The following is an 18,035-nucleotide window of genomic DNA, read 5'->3' on the forward strand; positions in this document are numbered from 1 at the left end:
ATGTGTTTTTCTTCATATTTCTTTTATGCTGGTATTTTTTCTACTAAGATCAAGCACAGTCATTACGTAGTTGAACTTCAAAAATAACGTTGTGTTTTCCTGTTGACATTATTTTGGAGATAATCACGTGACTAGCAGTAGACCAATCCGCAGCCGCAGATTCAGTTCCGCGCCAAACCTTGGAAACACAAGAGGTCAGCCCACTTTCGCCCAAAGTGAGCGAGATTTGCAATGACTTTTCAACAAGTATCGACTAAATTCCCTTCTACGACAGGTAAGACTTTAGGGACGTATGAGTAAGCTCAAGAACCATGTCATCATATATGATCATGGAATTTCTCACTTGATAGGTAACGTGCCGGACTATGTGATGTGAGCATAACGTCCAAATTTCACTAGCCTGGATTTCACCGCAACGTCACTTTCTAGTCACTATAGTCTACTAGACACTGCTTCTTGGGGTGTATCAGTGTTTAGTTGCCAAATAGATCCAATGTATGCACCGTTATGTTTCATATCGGCATGCTCCTTTGGAGCTTATGAAATTAATATAACGAACTGACATTGACAAATATTTTTAGGGAGTTCATAACAGGCAACGTTTAACTAGGATGGCCGGGGTATGTGTCACTTTCGAGACATCTTAACATTGCATAGATTTACATCACTATCATGTCAGAGTTAACATGATACATAGCTGTCATAAGTAATTTGTGGTAGATACAGAATTTAAGATTGCATTTAGATAAAACAGTCCATACTGGATTTTACTTCCGCATCATCTCACTGTACAGTGAGTTCTCAAGACTTCTTCCCTGCACATCAGTACCCACTATTCTTTACATTTGTCCAAAGTGTCGTTTATCACAATAACTAAATTGACGATTATTATATATTCTTATTTTAACGAACATGGGGAAATGTTAACAGTTAACAAAGTTGTTCATACTTGTAATCTCCTATATGGCATACATAACAGACTTCAGTGCTTGTGTAAAATGGTCAGTCTTAGTACTTGCCACAGTTGATATTGTTTTCACCCTTGCTTTTGGTTAAATCTTATTAAAATGATACAATTAATGGAATTGCATTGTAGTATTATTGTTAAGAACAGTTAACTTTTTATTGGTTTAGGAATTCGAACGGTTTGCTAGCAGCATTCAGATTGTTTTGGTTCAGGAATTTTATTTTTACTACGTTGGGGGGAAGTATGCATAGATAAGACTACAGGCGGTACACCCAGCACTTTGGTCGCTTGGAAAGCCTGAAGTACTATGCTACAGTTAGCCACTATAATGGGGTGAAAATGTGCGAGTTTTCTCCACAATTCTAAGCTGAAGTGGTACATCTTCCTAATGGTGAACAGAAGAAGGCCGTCTGGAACAGGAAAAGGGATCAAAGCAGGCGAAGGAGATGGGTAAAATTTGAGCTGGAGGGAGCTCGTATATTGTCTTGTCGATCGTGGTTTGAAAATGCAATGCTCGGACGCATATTGTGTTTCAAAATTCATTACTGCAAAAGTACCAGTTGTAAAATGTTAGCTATATTTATATGGTATTTTATAGATTTGTACTGTGTGTATTTGACATCCAAAAATACGATGACTATTCGAAATAAGCGAAAGATTTTCTTCAAACAACAAAGGCTGTAGTCAAGCCGCCATCTTGAAAAATAACTCCGAGACGTCGAACACTTTTTCGTCAGAAATTCTCTTGCCATTTGCCAGACATTTACAGATATTTGTGCCCTGCAGAATGGTCAGCGATGTCCTTAAAGACGCAGGGGGTAAAGTAGCCGGTAAATGTTCGGACGGCGGCGGTATGTGCAGCGGGGAAAGCGGCTCCAGGAAGCGACAACACAGCGAGTCGAGCAGGGACGAACAGGGCGGCACTAGCACAGGCCATCCCGTGCTCAGGTCCAGCAAAAGACTGAAAAAGGATGAAAGTCCACCTCCAGAACACAAGAAGGAACAAGGTATGTTGGAAATAAACATAATAGAATTGTGTCAGAGTACTTGATGTCACTCATTTGTTACTTTTAGTCAAGTAAAGTACATGGTAAGAGCGATGTAGTAGGGTTAACCAAAATGGCTGTCACCACTTCACTTCAGACTCAAAACAAGCAGCCCAATTTCTCAATATTGTTGGACTTAAAATTCTTTAACAACATAAATCCTGTGTTTTACCAAAGTTTCCTATGTTGTCAACGTGTCAGTTTAATTTCTAAGTTCTTGATGCCAACAAAAATGGATGTCAAACTCAAAAGATATCAACACAAAATACAATTTGCTAACTGGACCTGGTCCAAGGGAAGTGATCACATGACCTTAGTATATACTGCAAACAGTGACATCCTAACAAATTAGTCTATAGAACATTTATTTTGTTAAAACGTTTGAAGACAACAGTTGATAGCCATTCACTGTGATGTTTACTGGAATTATTGGTTTTGTCTGGAACAAAGTATATTTGTAAATGAAAGTAACTGATGATTGAGATGTAAAAAACTATTATAAAGTTTACAGAAGGTGGATATGCAAGTCATGTTCTTCAACCTAACAAAAGTGGCTGCATAGTGTTTACAACCTCTGCATATTCATTTTTTTGCGCTGCTACGTTTTGACTGGTAGATTTGAGCATTAGGATTTTTTTTTGTCTATTATCAATTATTGTATTTAGCAAAGGGATGCTATGTCACCAGAGATTTTAGTCACATCTATGGTGCAGTCTCAGACAGGTGTGTTTTATTAGAGTGATTATTTCAGCCTGTGAAGAGGAGATATCCTCTCTTACAATTTTCTGAACACATTATGTGCTATTATCTTTCAGGCTATATTTATTGTTTCATGTACAATCTTTGTGTATGGTTGTGTAATATGTTGTTTAGTATATGGTATGCATTTCAAGTAGATGGAATATTTTCTTAGGACAAAAAAGTTAACCAATAAGGATATGAACTAATTGGTGAACAAAATTTGTGGGGAATAATTGTTTTATTGTGTGTGTATATTACATGTAATTAAAAAGTGATTTGTATTTTCATCTGACCCAGAAGAGCCAGAGAAGGGGCCAAATGGTGGTACTGCAGAGACTCCCGTCCGAGGCAAGAAGAAATGCCAGAAACGTACCTGGGAATCCTGGAACCAGGAAGACAAGGATGCTTTCTTCGAGGCATTGTATGAGGTAATAGTATGACATGCTACAAAGTCCTGTTCCAGTATTGGATTCTTGGACCTTAACTTAACTTTGAAAGCTTTTGAATTTATACAAGTTAGCTACCAATAATGTGGTTGTAAGTCATGTAATTAGTTGGGCTCACTTTCTATATCCTTTCATTTTTTCTACCCACCACAGTATGGGAAGGATTTTGAATCCATCCAAGCCCACATTGCCAACAAGCACAAGAAGCGTGGTGACCCGCCCTCCCTTACCAAGAACAAGGACCAGGTGCGGCACCTGTACTACCGCACCTGGAACAAAATCTCCAAGTTTCTAGACATCAATGAAGGTAAGAACCAAGATTCTGGTATTGTCAATTTCTTTGTACTTTTGGGATTGTGATGAATAACAATGAATACAGTCAAACTTGCACAAGTGACCACATTTACATAAGGGCCACCTGGACAATGTAACCCTTTTTTGTGGTCCTTTTTGGATAATTTTTAAGTATTGAAATCCTGTTCAAAGTGGCCACCTGGCTACATTAACATGATTCTATCTGTCGAAGTCCCTGATCATGAGTGGTCTTCTTGCCTTTGGCAGTTCTAACTGTACCCTCATAAAGGTATCCATTCGATGTTTGAACACTGCACTTTTGTATCTTAAAAATATGCAATAATCCTCTTGATTTTCTCAAAGATGTGAAAAAGGCTGTTCAAGAGCTGTATGGACTGATCAACTATGGGGAACTGAGGAAGAAAATTGGACGTGAGTTCTGTTAGCTTTTTAACGTTTAGTCATAATTCAATTAAGTAAAGCTACTGGTATGTGTTTAGCTAGTTGCATGTTTGTGAAGGAATAGCAATGAAATTGTCATTGTTAATTGGTGGATATTTATTTTCTATGCTATCTAATATGTATGTATGTATGTATTTATTTATTTTCTCATTATATAGGGGGAATCTTTAAGACCTGTTTTTTTGTAATTTCTTCAGGGATGGATGAGAAAAATGGACACAAACTAAATGAACTCATTAAGTATGGGTAAGTGATGCATTGCTTATCTTTGTGTACGCCTACGGTCAGATTTAAATTCACCATATATAATACTAATGGTTCATTTAATATTGACATTGCAAACAACATATCACACATGCAGTCAAAAGACTGAATTGTAGTTTAAATACATGAATTATTTATACAATTATTGTGTACACTATAAAGGGTTGAAAAGTGTAATTCTAAAATGCATGGGTAGGATTTCAGCAAATATTGTAGTCGGTTATTTACAATATTGGTTAAACCATAATTGCTGATTACAAATATTATGTTTGTAATAATCAAAATTCCACATCCATGATATGCTGATTATAGTTCAATAACTCAACAACTATGGTCATATTCTGCAAAATCACAAATTCAAAACGAGAAGAGATCTCAAATCAGGTGCAGTCAAACCTGTATTAGGGACCACCTCTACAGAGGGGCCACCTGTCCATAGTGGCCACTTTTTGTCGGTCCCTTGGGTACTGTAAGTTCATTTATGTTCGCGAGCACTTAATTTCGCGAGTTTGGGCAAATCGGGAGTTCGCGAGATCTTTGAGTTCGCGAGCGCGTGTTTCAATTATTTTTCGAAAGTTACGTTACGATCATGTAGCGAGTGCCCCCCTCCCACCCACATCGCAACACTAGTCATGCCGTCAAAGGTGGCATTTACGCCAAACAGTTCATAGTTTCCCTTCAAACAATGTCTAAAGTTGGTGTACTCAATAAAAAATGTGTTTCTACCGAGCCACTGTCTCATTGTTGAGCTCATTTCGGCCGTGATTTGACCACAGCGCACGGAACGCAACAGGGTCAATGACCTCTGTTATGTCGCAATCACATTTGCTGCATAGGCTGATGGGATACCCACGCCAAGCCAAGCGACGCGGGCGCCATTTTGAAATTTTTTCAGCGTGAAAGACGGCGCTAAGTTTTAAACTTTCAGCATAATTTGTGGACACAAGTTGTACACAAGAAGGTGAAGAGTTTATCTCTCCCATATTTACAGTAGTTCTAACTCAGAATTATGAAACGGACGTCTTATTTTCGTCATGTAAGCGGAGTTGTGTTTGTCACATTTCTAGTCATGAAAAACATAATTTTCCCCGGCTGTCATTGTTGTAAACCTGCTGCAATTCCATAGCCTTCCTTGTATTTGTACCAGTACTACTCAGTTTTATTTTTTTGTTTCGTTCGTAACTTGTAGAAATCTAGTAAAACTAGGACAATGTACTAAGTAAATTGTTATCGCAGCCATGTCACGGCATATACGTACTAGTAAACAAAGCCGACATTTTTTTTTTTTCTCCGTTCGCCAGTGGCACATTTCTATACAACAATGACTCCATGTATCGTATATGTGTTGAATTAACTTTTATTTCGGTTTGAAAAGAATAAATGATCTGTTATCAGTTGAGTCTTGTCATTGGTATAAGTTGCTATTATAGTAAACACGTAGTTGAGACTGGATTTTGGACGGAAGGTGTGGGGAGGGGGACGATGTTGAACATGCATGTTCGCGAGTAGATGACTTCGCGAAGAGAAGGTCTCAGCGAAATACGCGAACTTAAAAATCTCGCGAACTTAAATGAACTTACAGTATTTTATCTACAAGTTGCCACCTCTATACAGAGGCCACTTGTCTATAGTGGCCAAATTTGTCCGGTCCCTTGAGCGGCCGCTATAGACAGGTTTGACTGTATTTACAGTATGTGTGAATTCTAGTGTCATAAATGATAATTACAAACATTCATTTGAAGAACTCCAAAGCAACATTGTTCTCAATGTGATATGTGTGTGTACATGTATGTCTGTCTTTGTGTGTGTCTTTTTGTGAACGAGAAGTTGTGGATGGATCTTTATGATTGTTTGATGCATTGGTAGGTGTTAGCAAAATGAATAGATTGATTAGATTATGGGCCCCTAGTATCCTTTTGTGGTACTACACCATTACATACCTGATGGTGCAAATAGCAAAGTTCCGAACTAAACGTTTGATTGTTCCATTCACAGGGTAACAACAGTGAGGGTGAAGGGGAAAAATGTCAGGTAAGATTGGCATTATCATCCTAACAATTAGTAACATGCTGCAGTCAACATGACATGTCATTATCAATCATACAATAGTACATTGTATGATACGTTTATGAAGGTTAGACATCCAGGTAAGCAATATTCAAATACAATTCAATCTCTACAACTGGATAAAAAACGGATATTTACTTCTGGACGTTTCGAAATTCGAGTGACATCCATCACTCTTCTTCAGCATAAAAGGAATGAACTAGGCAGAACAATTCAATACTAGGACAACTAACTAGAAAAACTGGTTTAACCACTAAATCGTTAGGATCATATGCAGAAGGTTACACAAATGTAAATCATGTCAGCATAGTTCCTATGGTCAGACAACACCATAGGAAAAAGCTATTGTCCTTTGTGGTGCAAGGCAGTCCTACTCGCAGTCCTCCCTTCCGGTTTAAGGTGGGGTTGTAGATCTGCTCATAGATGGCCTCCTTGACACCCCGTTCGTACCACCGTGGTTCGCGGTCAAGAATGTCTGTAGTATCCAGTCTGAAGGAATGTCCTTGGTGTAGCTGAGTGTGGTGGTAGATGGCAGAAGAGTATCCACTTGCTGTAGCCCTGCAGTGTTGTTTGTACCTAGCTACATCAAGGGCGAACCACGGTGGTACGAACGGGGTGTCAAGGAGGCCATCTACGAGCGGATCTACCCAACCTTAAACCGGAAGGGAGGACTCCGCGTAGAACTTTCCAGTACATGGGACCCCGCCTTGCACCACAAAGGACAATAGTTTTTTCCTATGGTGTTGTCTGACCATAGGAACTATGCTAACATGATTTGCATTTGTGTAACCTTCTGCATATGATCCTAACGATTTAGTGGTTAAACCAGTTTTTTTAGTTAGCTGTCCTAGTATTGAATTGTTCTGCCTAGTTCATTCCTTTTATGCTGAAGAAGAGTGATGGATGTCACTCGAAACGTCCGGAAGTAAATATCCATTTTTTATCCAGTTGTAGAGATTGAATTGTATTTGAATACATTGTATGATGTATATATCTGAAGTGTCAAGGAAGTATCATTACATCTGAGGAAAGCTTCATTGGACTGGTACATCATTGGTCATTTGGGTCCATTGTGCACAATCTGCCAAACCTGATATTTCAGTAAAATTCCCTGTCATTCAAACCTGTCGTAGTTGTTTGGTATGTTCATTTTTATGTTTTTACTAATGTGCAAATTGGGTACTGTACTTCAGTTTTTTTGCAATATGTTTAAAGTTGTTTTGGTCTGTACATATACGGTATTAAAAGCGGTCATCATGCCAATGACCCAAACATATACCAAATTCACCATTGTTTAAGGTGACGTTAACAATTGTGTTCTTTTCCTGACAGAATAAAGACACCTGTGTGCAGGGCCTTGAAAAAATTGAACAATATTGATGGTGAGTATGACCGGAGTGAATGAACCATTCATCCATTTATGTCAGTTTTAATGCCAGTATTTTTGGAATGAAAGATCTGTGTCATACTGGAATAAGTAAAAATGCATAAGGTACAATATGGTTAAAAATTCTCCTCCAGAAGATAGTACCCTTGCATGTGAATGACCTTGAGTTTCTCTTCCATCCTGCGATGTTGCAGACGATGAAGACAAGCGCCCAGAGAAGCTCCCCCCTCGGGTACAGCTGGAGCTGTTACCTCACTCCAACCAGACCTGGGCTGTGATCCAAGGACTGGCCCAGAACCCGCGTGTCAGGTACCGGCTAGGGCCTTCACACAGTCTGCATGCTTCTGCCTTATTTGTTGATCACTTAAGGTTGCCAAATCTCAAAATTGCCCATGAGTCTGAGTATATTTTTCACATGAAATTCTACAATTTCACATTAAAGTTAAACAAGGACCATTGACCTGTAACTGTTGACTGATCCCTAAAAGTTTCACAATGGTCAAGAGAATACCAGATGTAGCAAAAATGTCATTTAATTTAAAACTTGCAGACTCATTGGCTGATGAATTTTTCTGATGTGACAGACTTGACATTTACCCTGTTCATCTTATCACTGCACTATTACAGGACTCTGCTTTGAAGTTCATTGCTATTGAACGTATCTATAGATGTGAACTGAAGTTTCTATTTTTTAGCCATTTTGAAATATCCCATAAAGAATATAATGATGGTTATAATGTTCACCATTGTCTGTATCTATATAGCCGGTATAACCGCCCTTCAGCGTAACACACCAGCTTAACTAACTTGTCCATGTTGTTTCTCAGGTTAAACATCCCCCTGCACAGAAGGGTGTCGTCCCTGCTGGAGTTCTTGCAGGTCAAGTGGACTCCACACAGGGTGAAAATTGTAAGGAATCTGACACATACGCATCATATATACATGCTGCAAAATTGGATCTGTGCACCTAATTTGGGCGCACTAGGGCACCAAGATATTTGTATAGGGTCACATACATAAGTGTTCAATTGTATAGTTATGTATAAACAGTATATTCTTGACTAAATCGTCAAAGGTTCAGCTTAGGTCCACTTATGGGTGTAGGTCCAAGTGTGAAACGTCCTTACTGCAAAGACAAAAAGCTGTTTTCATCTGCTGTTGTGAAATTGCCATCACTTACTATTACTGTTGATAACATTTATATGTACAAGTGGAAATTGGACTGGCTAGACCAGCTCCTCCTTAACATATATGAGGACACTCACTATCACTGACCAAGAGAATTGTGAATAACTTGTTGTATTATTTATGCGCACAGCTCCAGCAACTGAGTGTATCAGAGGAGACCAAACTGCACCTGTCCATCCTGCCTCCCCCTGGAGCCAGCATCAACCCTATCCCTGTCACAGGTCAGAGCCTCTCTCTTGTTTGATTGTTTTGCATAACCGGTAAACTGCATCTAGACGTTACACACCAGTTTCGTACAAGCTGTATAAGACAGGTTTGTAAGGTTTGATCCGCTTACATCGGGATGGACACCTACCCTTTTTTTGGTTGGATCTTTAGATTGATCAAGGTGTGGCTCTGCTCAACAACCTTAACCAAAGGACCACCTCCCATCTTGTTTCTAACCTGTTGCGGGAGCTATAGCCACTGTAGCAGGTTATACAGGTTTTATGTCAACAGCAGAAACTCAGAACCATTGCCATATCTTCAATGTTTTCTTTCACCAGTTATGTGTGTCCTGTGACCTGACATATAATGTGTGTATATTTTGTACTGAATTATTACAGGGAAAGTGGTGCACAGCAAGAACTTCTGTTACATCGCCGAGCCTACAAAGAACACCAAACCCCTGGTGATTACCAACGCTATTCTGTCAGCAAAGGGAAAATCTGGGAACAGTCGACCCAGCCAGGCGGACAACACCACAAACAAAAGTTGCAGTAGTGATGCAGTAACTGTAAAACAGGATGGCAGTAATTCTAGGTGTTCAAATGATGAGGATTCTCAAATTAGCAAGTCATCAAAAGTGGACAGTCAACAGTCAGAACAGGATAGCAAGCAGCAAGTGAGAGACAGCGCTGCAGACAGTTGTGTATCACAGTGCCAGTGCAATACGGAAGAAGAAGAATGTAGATGTAAAAGAACTGCTGTCCACGACAACTGCCCAGGACATGAGGGTGTCTCGGAGTCAGATCGGACTGATGTAGGCAGTGCGGAAACAGGACAGACTAGTTGTACAGATGGAAGTAGTGTAAATAGTACAGATGCACATAAACAGAGCACAACAGCTCAAGAAAGAGACATGCCAGGCAAGGGAGATGGGAGTGAAGAAAGTCCTGTGAACGAATCACCTGCTAACAATAGTAACAGCACTTCTGACCCTGCAGTAGGGACACATGTTGTACAGCAGTCGGATGCCATACAGCATGGGGACGGGGTTATTACAGACAATGTGCAACAGGACGTCACGCCAGACAGCAATGCGAAGAAATCTGACTGTGTACAGGAGCAGACAGTGCGGGAGGGCTGGACCCTCCAGACTGTAGGCATGCTCACCTTTGCAGAACTCTTTGTCATGGTGAGTAGTGCTGAGAAATGTCAACACTACTGTTTAGCTCCTTATATTCTCTCTTCACTTCTGTTACAGACATGGCAGACATAACTGTTACTATCAGCTTGGTTCTACATTCTCCCTACAGATATCTTGCTGCAGATATAACAGTTAATGTCAACATTGTTCTTAACACTGGCCTTATTTCTTACTTTTCCAGTTGGGGAAGCCATCTAAGCTGCAGCTAGAATATGACTGGGTACAGGAGAAGGTCAGTATCTGTTGAAAATATTTGTGACTTTTCCTTGGTATTGATTTTATACTCAAGTCCAAGGTCACTTTGTCACACACAGCTAACATGTTTTTTTCTTTTTGTTGCAGATTGTTGATGTTGACCATGTAAGCGCTGTATGGAAGATCATCAGACTGGCAGCGATTGAACTTGACCTTCTCAATAACAAACAGGTAACAGATTTCCTATCGACACTGTCTTGTAAGTACTCCTTAGACTAGTTAGAGCATTGCTGGAAAAACGTGAAATTAAGTAATTTAAGTGTAAGTCATGTCTGTATAGCCCTGCCTTGGTAATAAAAGCAGGCTTTGTCTCAGAGTGGCCAAATTCTTGAGCCAATGTTATCAGGCGCAGATCCCATTCTGTACTATGGATTTTATGGCCCATGATACTCCGTTTACACTTTACACTCAGTAACATACATGAACCTGTCAGCACCATATTTCATTATTGTAGTGCCCTGATACACCAAGTATGTTTATTAATGCTCCAAACAATTAGTCAATATATGCTTCTTGCTGCCGTCCTGGTCCTACAATAATGCCATCTGATGTTGTTAGTTCTGTGTGGCAGTTATCACCACCTAGTCATCACCGTGGAAACTGTTATCTTTCCCAGAAAAATGTGTCCGTGGGGACGTCCCCGATGAAGATGCCCCCAGCCTCCCCCCCTGGAGTACCAGGGGGGAGCCCCCCTGCAGCCGTCAGCCCCTCGGCCTCCAGAATAGGAGTCAGGAAACCTCAAAGCCCTCCCAACAACAAGGTAAGGAAGGAGGAGATTTTCAGAAAAATGTTTTCTGTGCCCTGGTTTCTTGTTGGTCTCTTAACAAATAAGTTATTTCAGTATTGATCCTGAAGAAGGAGACATTGATCCGTGTGTACTTTTGTGTTGGAAGAAAGTTTAGCTTTGTACTAACAAGTTATTCTGCACAGAATGTTATAAGCTGCCATGTTTGGACATGTATATTTGAGAGCATTCATTGTGTATGCCACTGTGATAATACTATTAATAGATACACATTTACATTGTCACCTTGTAATACCCCTAAACATAGTAAGTTCTGATATAGTATTGTTTATATTTTTTTTGATGGTCGGGCTGTTCAGAACGCACCGCGAGGGCTGCCGAACTAGTCTATGGCTATTACAAAGGGCTAACCCTGCTGACAAAGACAATATAACTGTTTTGACACATTAAAATTATGTCATTCCAGGCCCTCCAGCCCACGGCGACGTCCACCCCCATCCGGAGGGACAGTGCAGGGTTCATCATGCCCACCACTGTTGCGCCCGCTCGGGCCAGACCTGCAGCGCAACTCACACAGGCAGACAGGGAGTTCAGGGCACAGCTAGACTCCCTCAATGTAAGTGTTTCCTGTTGGTCTGTCAGTACTGTGATGTCATTCCTTCTGTGAGCTCAGGGCACAGCTAGACTCCCTCAATGTTAGTGCTTCCTACTCATTGGTCTGTCCGAACTGCAATGCCATATTTTCTATGAAGACTAAGAAGCTGTACGTGTCTTTATCTGCCCTGATGTGAAATTGCAATGATAACTTTTACAACTTGAGAAGCTGTTGATAGGTCTTCATGACATTTACTATGTGGGTAGATGTCCAGGAGACAAAGGTCAATTTTAAAATGAATATAGAAGACACAGTTTGCATGTGTAAAAAATGATGTATATCAGAGAATTTGTTGCCAAATAGTAAATACCCTTGCAGAGCTCTAACACTATTTCTGTTCTACATTCTTTGCTTAGAAACGTCCGGACATTTTCCTGCCAAGGAAGACGAGAGGAAGAGGGGGAAGGAAACCCATTGTTGTACAGGTAATGGTGATATACTAGTGTGTATTATTCTGCACAGTGGAAGGATGTTGCGTCCTCATCATGTTTCTGTGGCTATGACAATACTGTTTTCCATGTGTGGGTTGACCAAGCAGCTGCCATGTCAGCAGGTGTGAAACACATGCAGACTTGTAACCTGAACCCTTGTAGACCTGTAACTTAAACCTTTGTACAGACTTGTAACCTAAACCCACATACAAATTTCTAACCTAAAACCTTATACAGACTTGTAACCTAAACCCTCATACAGACATGTAACCTAAACCTTTGTACAGACTTGTAACCTAAACCCTCATACAAATTTCTAACCTAAAACCTTATACAGACTTGTAACCTAAACCTTTGTACAGACTTGTAACGTAAACCTTTGTACAGACATTTAATCTAAACCCCCATACAGACTTGTAACCTGAACCCTCATACAGACATGTAACCTGAACCTTTGTACAGACTTGTAACCTAAAACCTCATACAAACTAATACAACTTAAACGTGGATTTGTGTGTGAAATAAAATAAATAAATAAACCCTCATGCAAACTAATATAACCTAAACCCTCATACAGACGAATATAACCTGAACCCTTGTACAAACTTGTAACCCAAACCCTCATACAGACTTGTAACCTGAACCCTCATACAGACTTGTAACCTAAACCTCTGTACAGACTTGTAACCTAGACCCTTATACAGACATGTAACCTAAAACCTTGTTCAGACTTGTGTTCTAAACCCTCATACAGACTTGTAACCTGAACCTTTGTACAGACTTGTAACCTAATCCTTCATACAGACTTGTAACCTAAACCCTCATACAGACTTGTAACCTAAACCCTCATACAGACTTGTAACCTGAACCTTTGTACAGACTTGTAACCTAATCCTTCATACAGACTTGTAACCTAAACCCTCATACAGACTTGTAACCACCTAAACCCTCATACAGACTTGTAACCTGAACCTTTGTACAGACTTGTAACCTAAACCCTCATACAGACTTGTAACCTAAACCCTCATACAGACTTGTAACCTAAACCCTCATACAGACTTGTAACCTGAACCTTTGTACAGACTTGTAACCTAATCCTTCATACAGACTTGTAACCTAAACCCTCATACAGACTTGTAACCACCTAAACCCTCATACAGACTTGTAACCTGAACCTTTGTACAGACTTGTAACCTAAACCCTCATACAGACTTGTAACCTAAACCCTTGTACAGACATGTAACCATCATCCTTGTACTTCAGAGAACCCTCCTGCCGCGCCCCTCGCAGCCGTCTCGGCACATGATGTCGCTGTCCTTCATCCACAACTCCCACGCTGCTATCCAGGGATCCTTCACCCCCATCCTCCCCAGGAAAACCCCGTCTCCGGCGGCAACCACGTCACGACTCATCGCTCCCAAAACTGCTGCACACACGGTGACTGCTGGACAGTCCCTGGCAGCGTCAACTGGTGAGTTGAAATTTTATTTAAAACTAAACTGAATATTCAAATGAATGGAATGAAAATTGCATTTCCTTTGAGGAAGTTGTTTACATAGGGCATTTCCCTTGGTGAAAGTTAAAAGGTTTTTTTAATAATACATGTATCTAAAGGTGTAGAAAAGGCCTTTAACCATATCCTTGTGTTGTCCAGTAAGTGTACGTTGTAATTTTGTTTGTCAAGTAGAAATTACACTTGACATACACAATGTTGAAGTAAGTTCTAACTTGTGGAACTGTTTGTACCAGGAGGTGCCATCAGTCTAGCCGCCCAGGCTGCGGGGGTTCCTGGTGCCCAGCTCAGACCTGCTGCCACGCCTAAACCTTTGTCAGCAGGTATGTTGTAGGGGTGTACATGCCACATGAATGTACACTTGTAAAGTTGGTCGAAAATGAAATTATGGTGAATTAAAAGCCTTGAAAAGTCCCCTTGATGTCTTGAGTCTGTATTACAACTTTTGAATTTTTACTGTATTTTGTTGTTCTTTCATATTGTATTGCAGTTCCATGTTAGTAACAGATCAATTTGTTGTCCCATGTTGTGTTGGAGTACCATCATGATGTTTTATTTGTATCCACAGTTGACTCCCCAGTGTCTGTGCAGACACATTCTCCTGTACCCACGTACCCTGTCGGCAGTCCTGGTCAGCTGGTTCCATCACAAACACCAACGCCACAACACACTTTACCTGCACATCCACAGGTGAGAACACAGGTGAAATGTAGTATGTACAATCAGCACCGAAAGTGCGGAAAATCTGAACAGTCATATTTATTAAATGATAAACCTTTACCATGATACCATATTGTCGTGATCCTACATTGTTAGATCGACCACCAGACCGCGAGAATATATGCGAGTCAGTTACAGTACAAATACAACACTGTCTGATGTTGGTAGGGGTAGATTGGTGCTTAAATTTCTAAAATGTACCTTGACTTGTCGTTTCAGCCTGTGCCAGAACCAACCACTATCAGCACAAAATCAGCACAGGACATGGGCCTGACTTTAGCTGCAGTACCGGGCACATCAGCAGGAGGGAGCCTGGGCATCATGCCTGATCAGGAGGGTGCTTTGTCTGTCATGCCTACAGCTGGTGCAGGGATGGCTGATCCCATTCTGGATATAAACATGACAGGTGAGTGTAGAATATATATCTGTTCTATTATTATCTCGAGACCTTGGGTTTGATGTTAGCACATGTACAACTTTTTATCAGGCTTGCAGTAAAACCACAATCCCTTGCAACAATTTCTGCTTAAAGTAGAACTTTAAGATTGGCCACCACTGAACATTCCAGAACCACAGGTTGGACTTAATAGAAAAATATGAAAGAAATAGATGAAAACGCAATGTACAATGTGCGGCATCTTTTTTGGTAGATAAGCAGATTTTGATGTGAAACACCAAACCTGAAATATTATCTTACTATGTAGTAACCATATTCTGATGGGGATAATAAAGCTGGCCCCTGGTGCCCCACGCTCACTTGCTCCACTGCAACCTATTGCCCTCATACACTTTCTATACATGCCCACATACTTTGTTGGACCCCCCTGACCATGATTGTTGCTTTATTTTATATAGATGGAATGACTGGGACTCTGTCATCTCATTCAAGAGAAGGCCTGGAGATTCCTGCTGTCAGTCCCAATACTTCCCCCTCCAAACTCTGTCTGGAGTCTGTTCTGCTCAATGGAGAGGTGAGTTCCAAAATTAACAACTGGTAGGGTTTATACTACAGTTCATACACTTGCAATAGCTCACACATTTATAGGTATGAATTTTAAACAATATTCAAGAACAGTGCCTAAAGCTGCAACAACAGTCTTCCTTGAAGTGAGACAAACTCTGACCAAAAGCCTTGACAAGATAACTGCTGCGTGGATTTTGGTCATCAGGCCACACCAATTTAATTTCTTGGTTCACGGATTCGCTCGCTCCTATTTTTTTGGAAAAAAAATAAAAAATAAAAATTACCACTCAGCAAATTTTAACCATTAATGAAACAATTCACTAACTTTCTGGTGTAGCAAATTGGCCTTTATATTATAAGCTCCTTAAAGTATGGGTACAGGTGCTGTAACTGTGTTTTTGTACTTTTTTCAAGCTGAAAACTTTTTATCCTATATGTTTTGGATTACCCCAACCATTTTACAATTTTTATTTTTATTTTTATTTCGCCCTCTCGCTCCATATTTTTTATGAAAAAATCCGTGAACCAAGAAATTAAATTGGTGTGGCCTCATGGACCGTTGCTCTTACCTGTGAATAATTGTCTGTCAACTTGGTTTTTTAAACTGTCAATCCACTTTATTTTTCAGGCTGGTGATATAACTCTAAGCAGCTTACTAGGTGAGTAGAGATGAAGCTTGAATTTAGTGGTGCATGATACCTTGTTTGCATGATAGCTGTTGTTACCTTATATTTACATGGTAGTGTAGTGTAGTGTAGTTTATGATAGTACAATGTACAGGAGTATGGGGAATTTGAACTTTGGATAAATACTACTAGTGACTTTACTTTTACATGCTCTCCTGGCGCCCATGATTGTATTAGACTGATAACCTACCAAGATGATTTTAAACTTGCTGGTAACATAGATTTCAAACCAGTTACCCACCTGGTCTTTATAAGTATCAATCATTGTATCATGTATAATGTATTGCAGCATGTAATTTGTATGATAATCATGTTTCAGCAACTCTTCAGTCTCCTGAGAAGGCCAAGAACATGTCGTTAGGGGGAGGATCTGTCCTGTTCAGTGAGGAGTCAAGGGACTCCCTGGCATCCAAACATGCGCTGGATGTGAGTACTACCATAAGTCTTGTATTGGTCATATCAGTGTCATAATTGTCAGGACCACTGCCATCTCCAGATGGCAGACTACCCTTTACCACTTGTGTTACACTATAAGCAAGCAATGGCCTTAGACAAATAACATGAAATCTAGCTTTTGTTCCTGGGAAGCTATCAGCCAATCACTTGGCCACTTGACCCAAAGCAGCAAGGTGATTGGAACATCAGCCAGGGGCTTCGTGATTGCCTGGCAAACTTGGGAACAGCTAGCAGGAATGTAATTGGCTGACACCTGGCTAGAACTTACTGCCCCAGAAGGATGGGTGTACTCAGTTACAGTTTCGTGGAAAAAGTAGCTCTAGACTCAGAAAACTGTCATTGATAACAAAACAGAACTTTGTATCAACATGTTGACGAGGAGGGCTATGTTTTTATTTGATGTGTTATACAGGTGGACACTGCTCTCCATGCCATGATGAATGAGAACAGTGTGGATTACATCGCTAAGTTCTCGGAGCTTGCGGCCCAGGTGGCCGGATGTGCCACGCCTTCCACCACCAGGACGACTGACAACGACACAGAAGCGCTGGGCTTCTCATGCTTGGCATCAGCAGATGTGGACATGACTGAAAAAAGATAGTGGCAATGCTGTCTTCCACTAAAGCTTTTCTTGCTGTAACTGGATTATGCAATCACTATATTTTTTGCCAAATGCAAGTAAAGATATTTATATTATGCAATTATCACACAGACCTGTAACAAGGTTGCCGTTATTGTTGTTTGCATTCCTAAAATCACTGAATACATATGAAATATTGTGCACTGGTCTCTCTTATTCTTGTTGTTATTTGCACAGTACCCAGTGTAAAGTGATTGACTGGAGTGTGAGTGTACTATCATGCAATGACATGGTCATAAATGGGCTCAATTATCATATTAAAACACAACAATAACATAAACTCTGTGTTTGTAATATTTTGCTTCTTTCTTTGATTAATTCAGGTATTTACAATGAACATATCCATTGCAGGTCCTTTGTACTGATGCTTTGGATGTTTTTCTGATCAAGAATACAAATTGCACTTCTAAGTCTTCTTCATAGAACAGGCACATGGTGCTGTTGTTTGTAATATCACACAACTAGAAATATGAAGTTGGCAAAGTCTTCAGCAATTTTTCTGTTGTTCTGAGTTTGTACTTTGCCATCTATTGAATGTTGGGATTCAATCAAGGCAAAGTCAAGTACTGCCCCCTCTGGCCTTCGAAAAATCATGATCATACATGTTGCATGTCCAGAACATTAGATACATGTATCAACTGGAAGCCCTGTTGCAGTAATGTTACCTAAGAAACCTGCTGATACCATCATCTAATTAGAA

General features: G+C 40.2%; 1 protein-coding gene across 3 annotated transcripts; it reads left to right on the forward strand.

Annotated features, from left to right (window-relative positions):
• The first annotated feature begins 86 nt into the window (after positions 1–86).
• LOC118418785 (protein cramped-like) lies at positions 87–17,615 on the forward strand. 3 transcript variants are annotated; one of them, XM_035824823.1, is made up of 25 exons: positions 87–274; positions 1,754–1,974; positions 3,052–3,182; positions 3,354–3,507; positions 3,858–3,926; positions 4,154–4,202; positions 6,216–6,251; positions 7,620–7,669; positions 7,869–7,983; positions 8,502–8,583; positions 8,993–9,083; positions 9,468–10,258; positions 10,452–10,502; positions 10,613–10,696; positions 11,142–11,285; positions 11,737–11,886; positions 12,282–12,350; positions 13,620–13,827; positions 14,106–14,192; positions 14,438–14,559; positions 14,809–14,995; positions 15,445–15,560; positions 16,182–16,212; positions 16,559–16,665; positions 17,108–17,615. In XM_035824823.1, exons 2-25 carry the CDS (start codon positions 1,755–1,757, stop codon positions 17,294–17,296), a joined length of 3,333 nt encoding a protein of 1,110 aa, XP_035680716.1. In that variant the 5' UTR covers positions 87–274; position 1,754; the 3' UTR covers positions 17,297–17,615. The 3 variants fall into 3 exon arrangements, with proteins under 3 accessions (XP_035680716.1, XP_035680715.1, XP_035680714.1); XM_035824822.1 differs by lacking the exon at positions 87–274 and adding an exon at positions 668–1,417 and having other exon boundaries at positions 3,055–3,182; XM_035824821.1 differs by lacking the exon at positions 87–274 and adding an exon at positions 994–1,417.
• The last annotated feature ends 420 nt before the right edge of the window (positions 17,616–18,035 follow it).

The sequence above is a fragment of the Branchiostoma floridae genome, chromosome 7 (genome assembly GCF_000003815.2).
Source record: "Branchiostoma floridae strain S238N-H82 chromosome 7, Bfl_VNyyK, whole genome shotgun sequence".
Lineage (NCBI taxonomy): Eukaryota > Metazoa > Chordata > Leptocardii > Amphioxiformes > Branchiostomatidae > Branchiostoma > Branchiostoma floridae.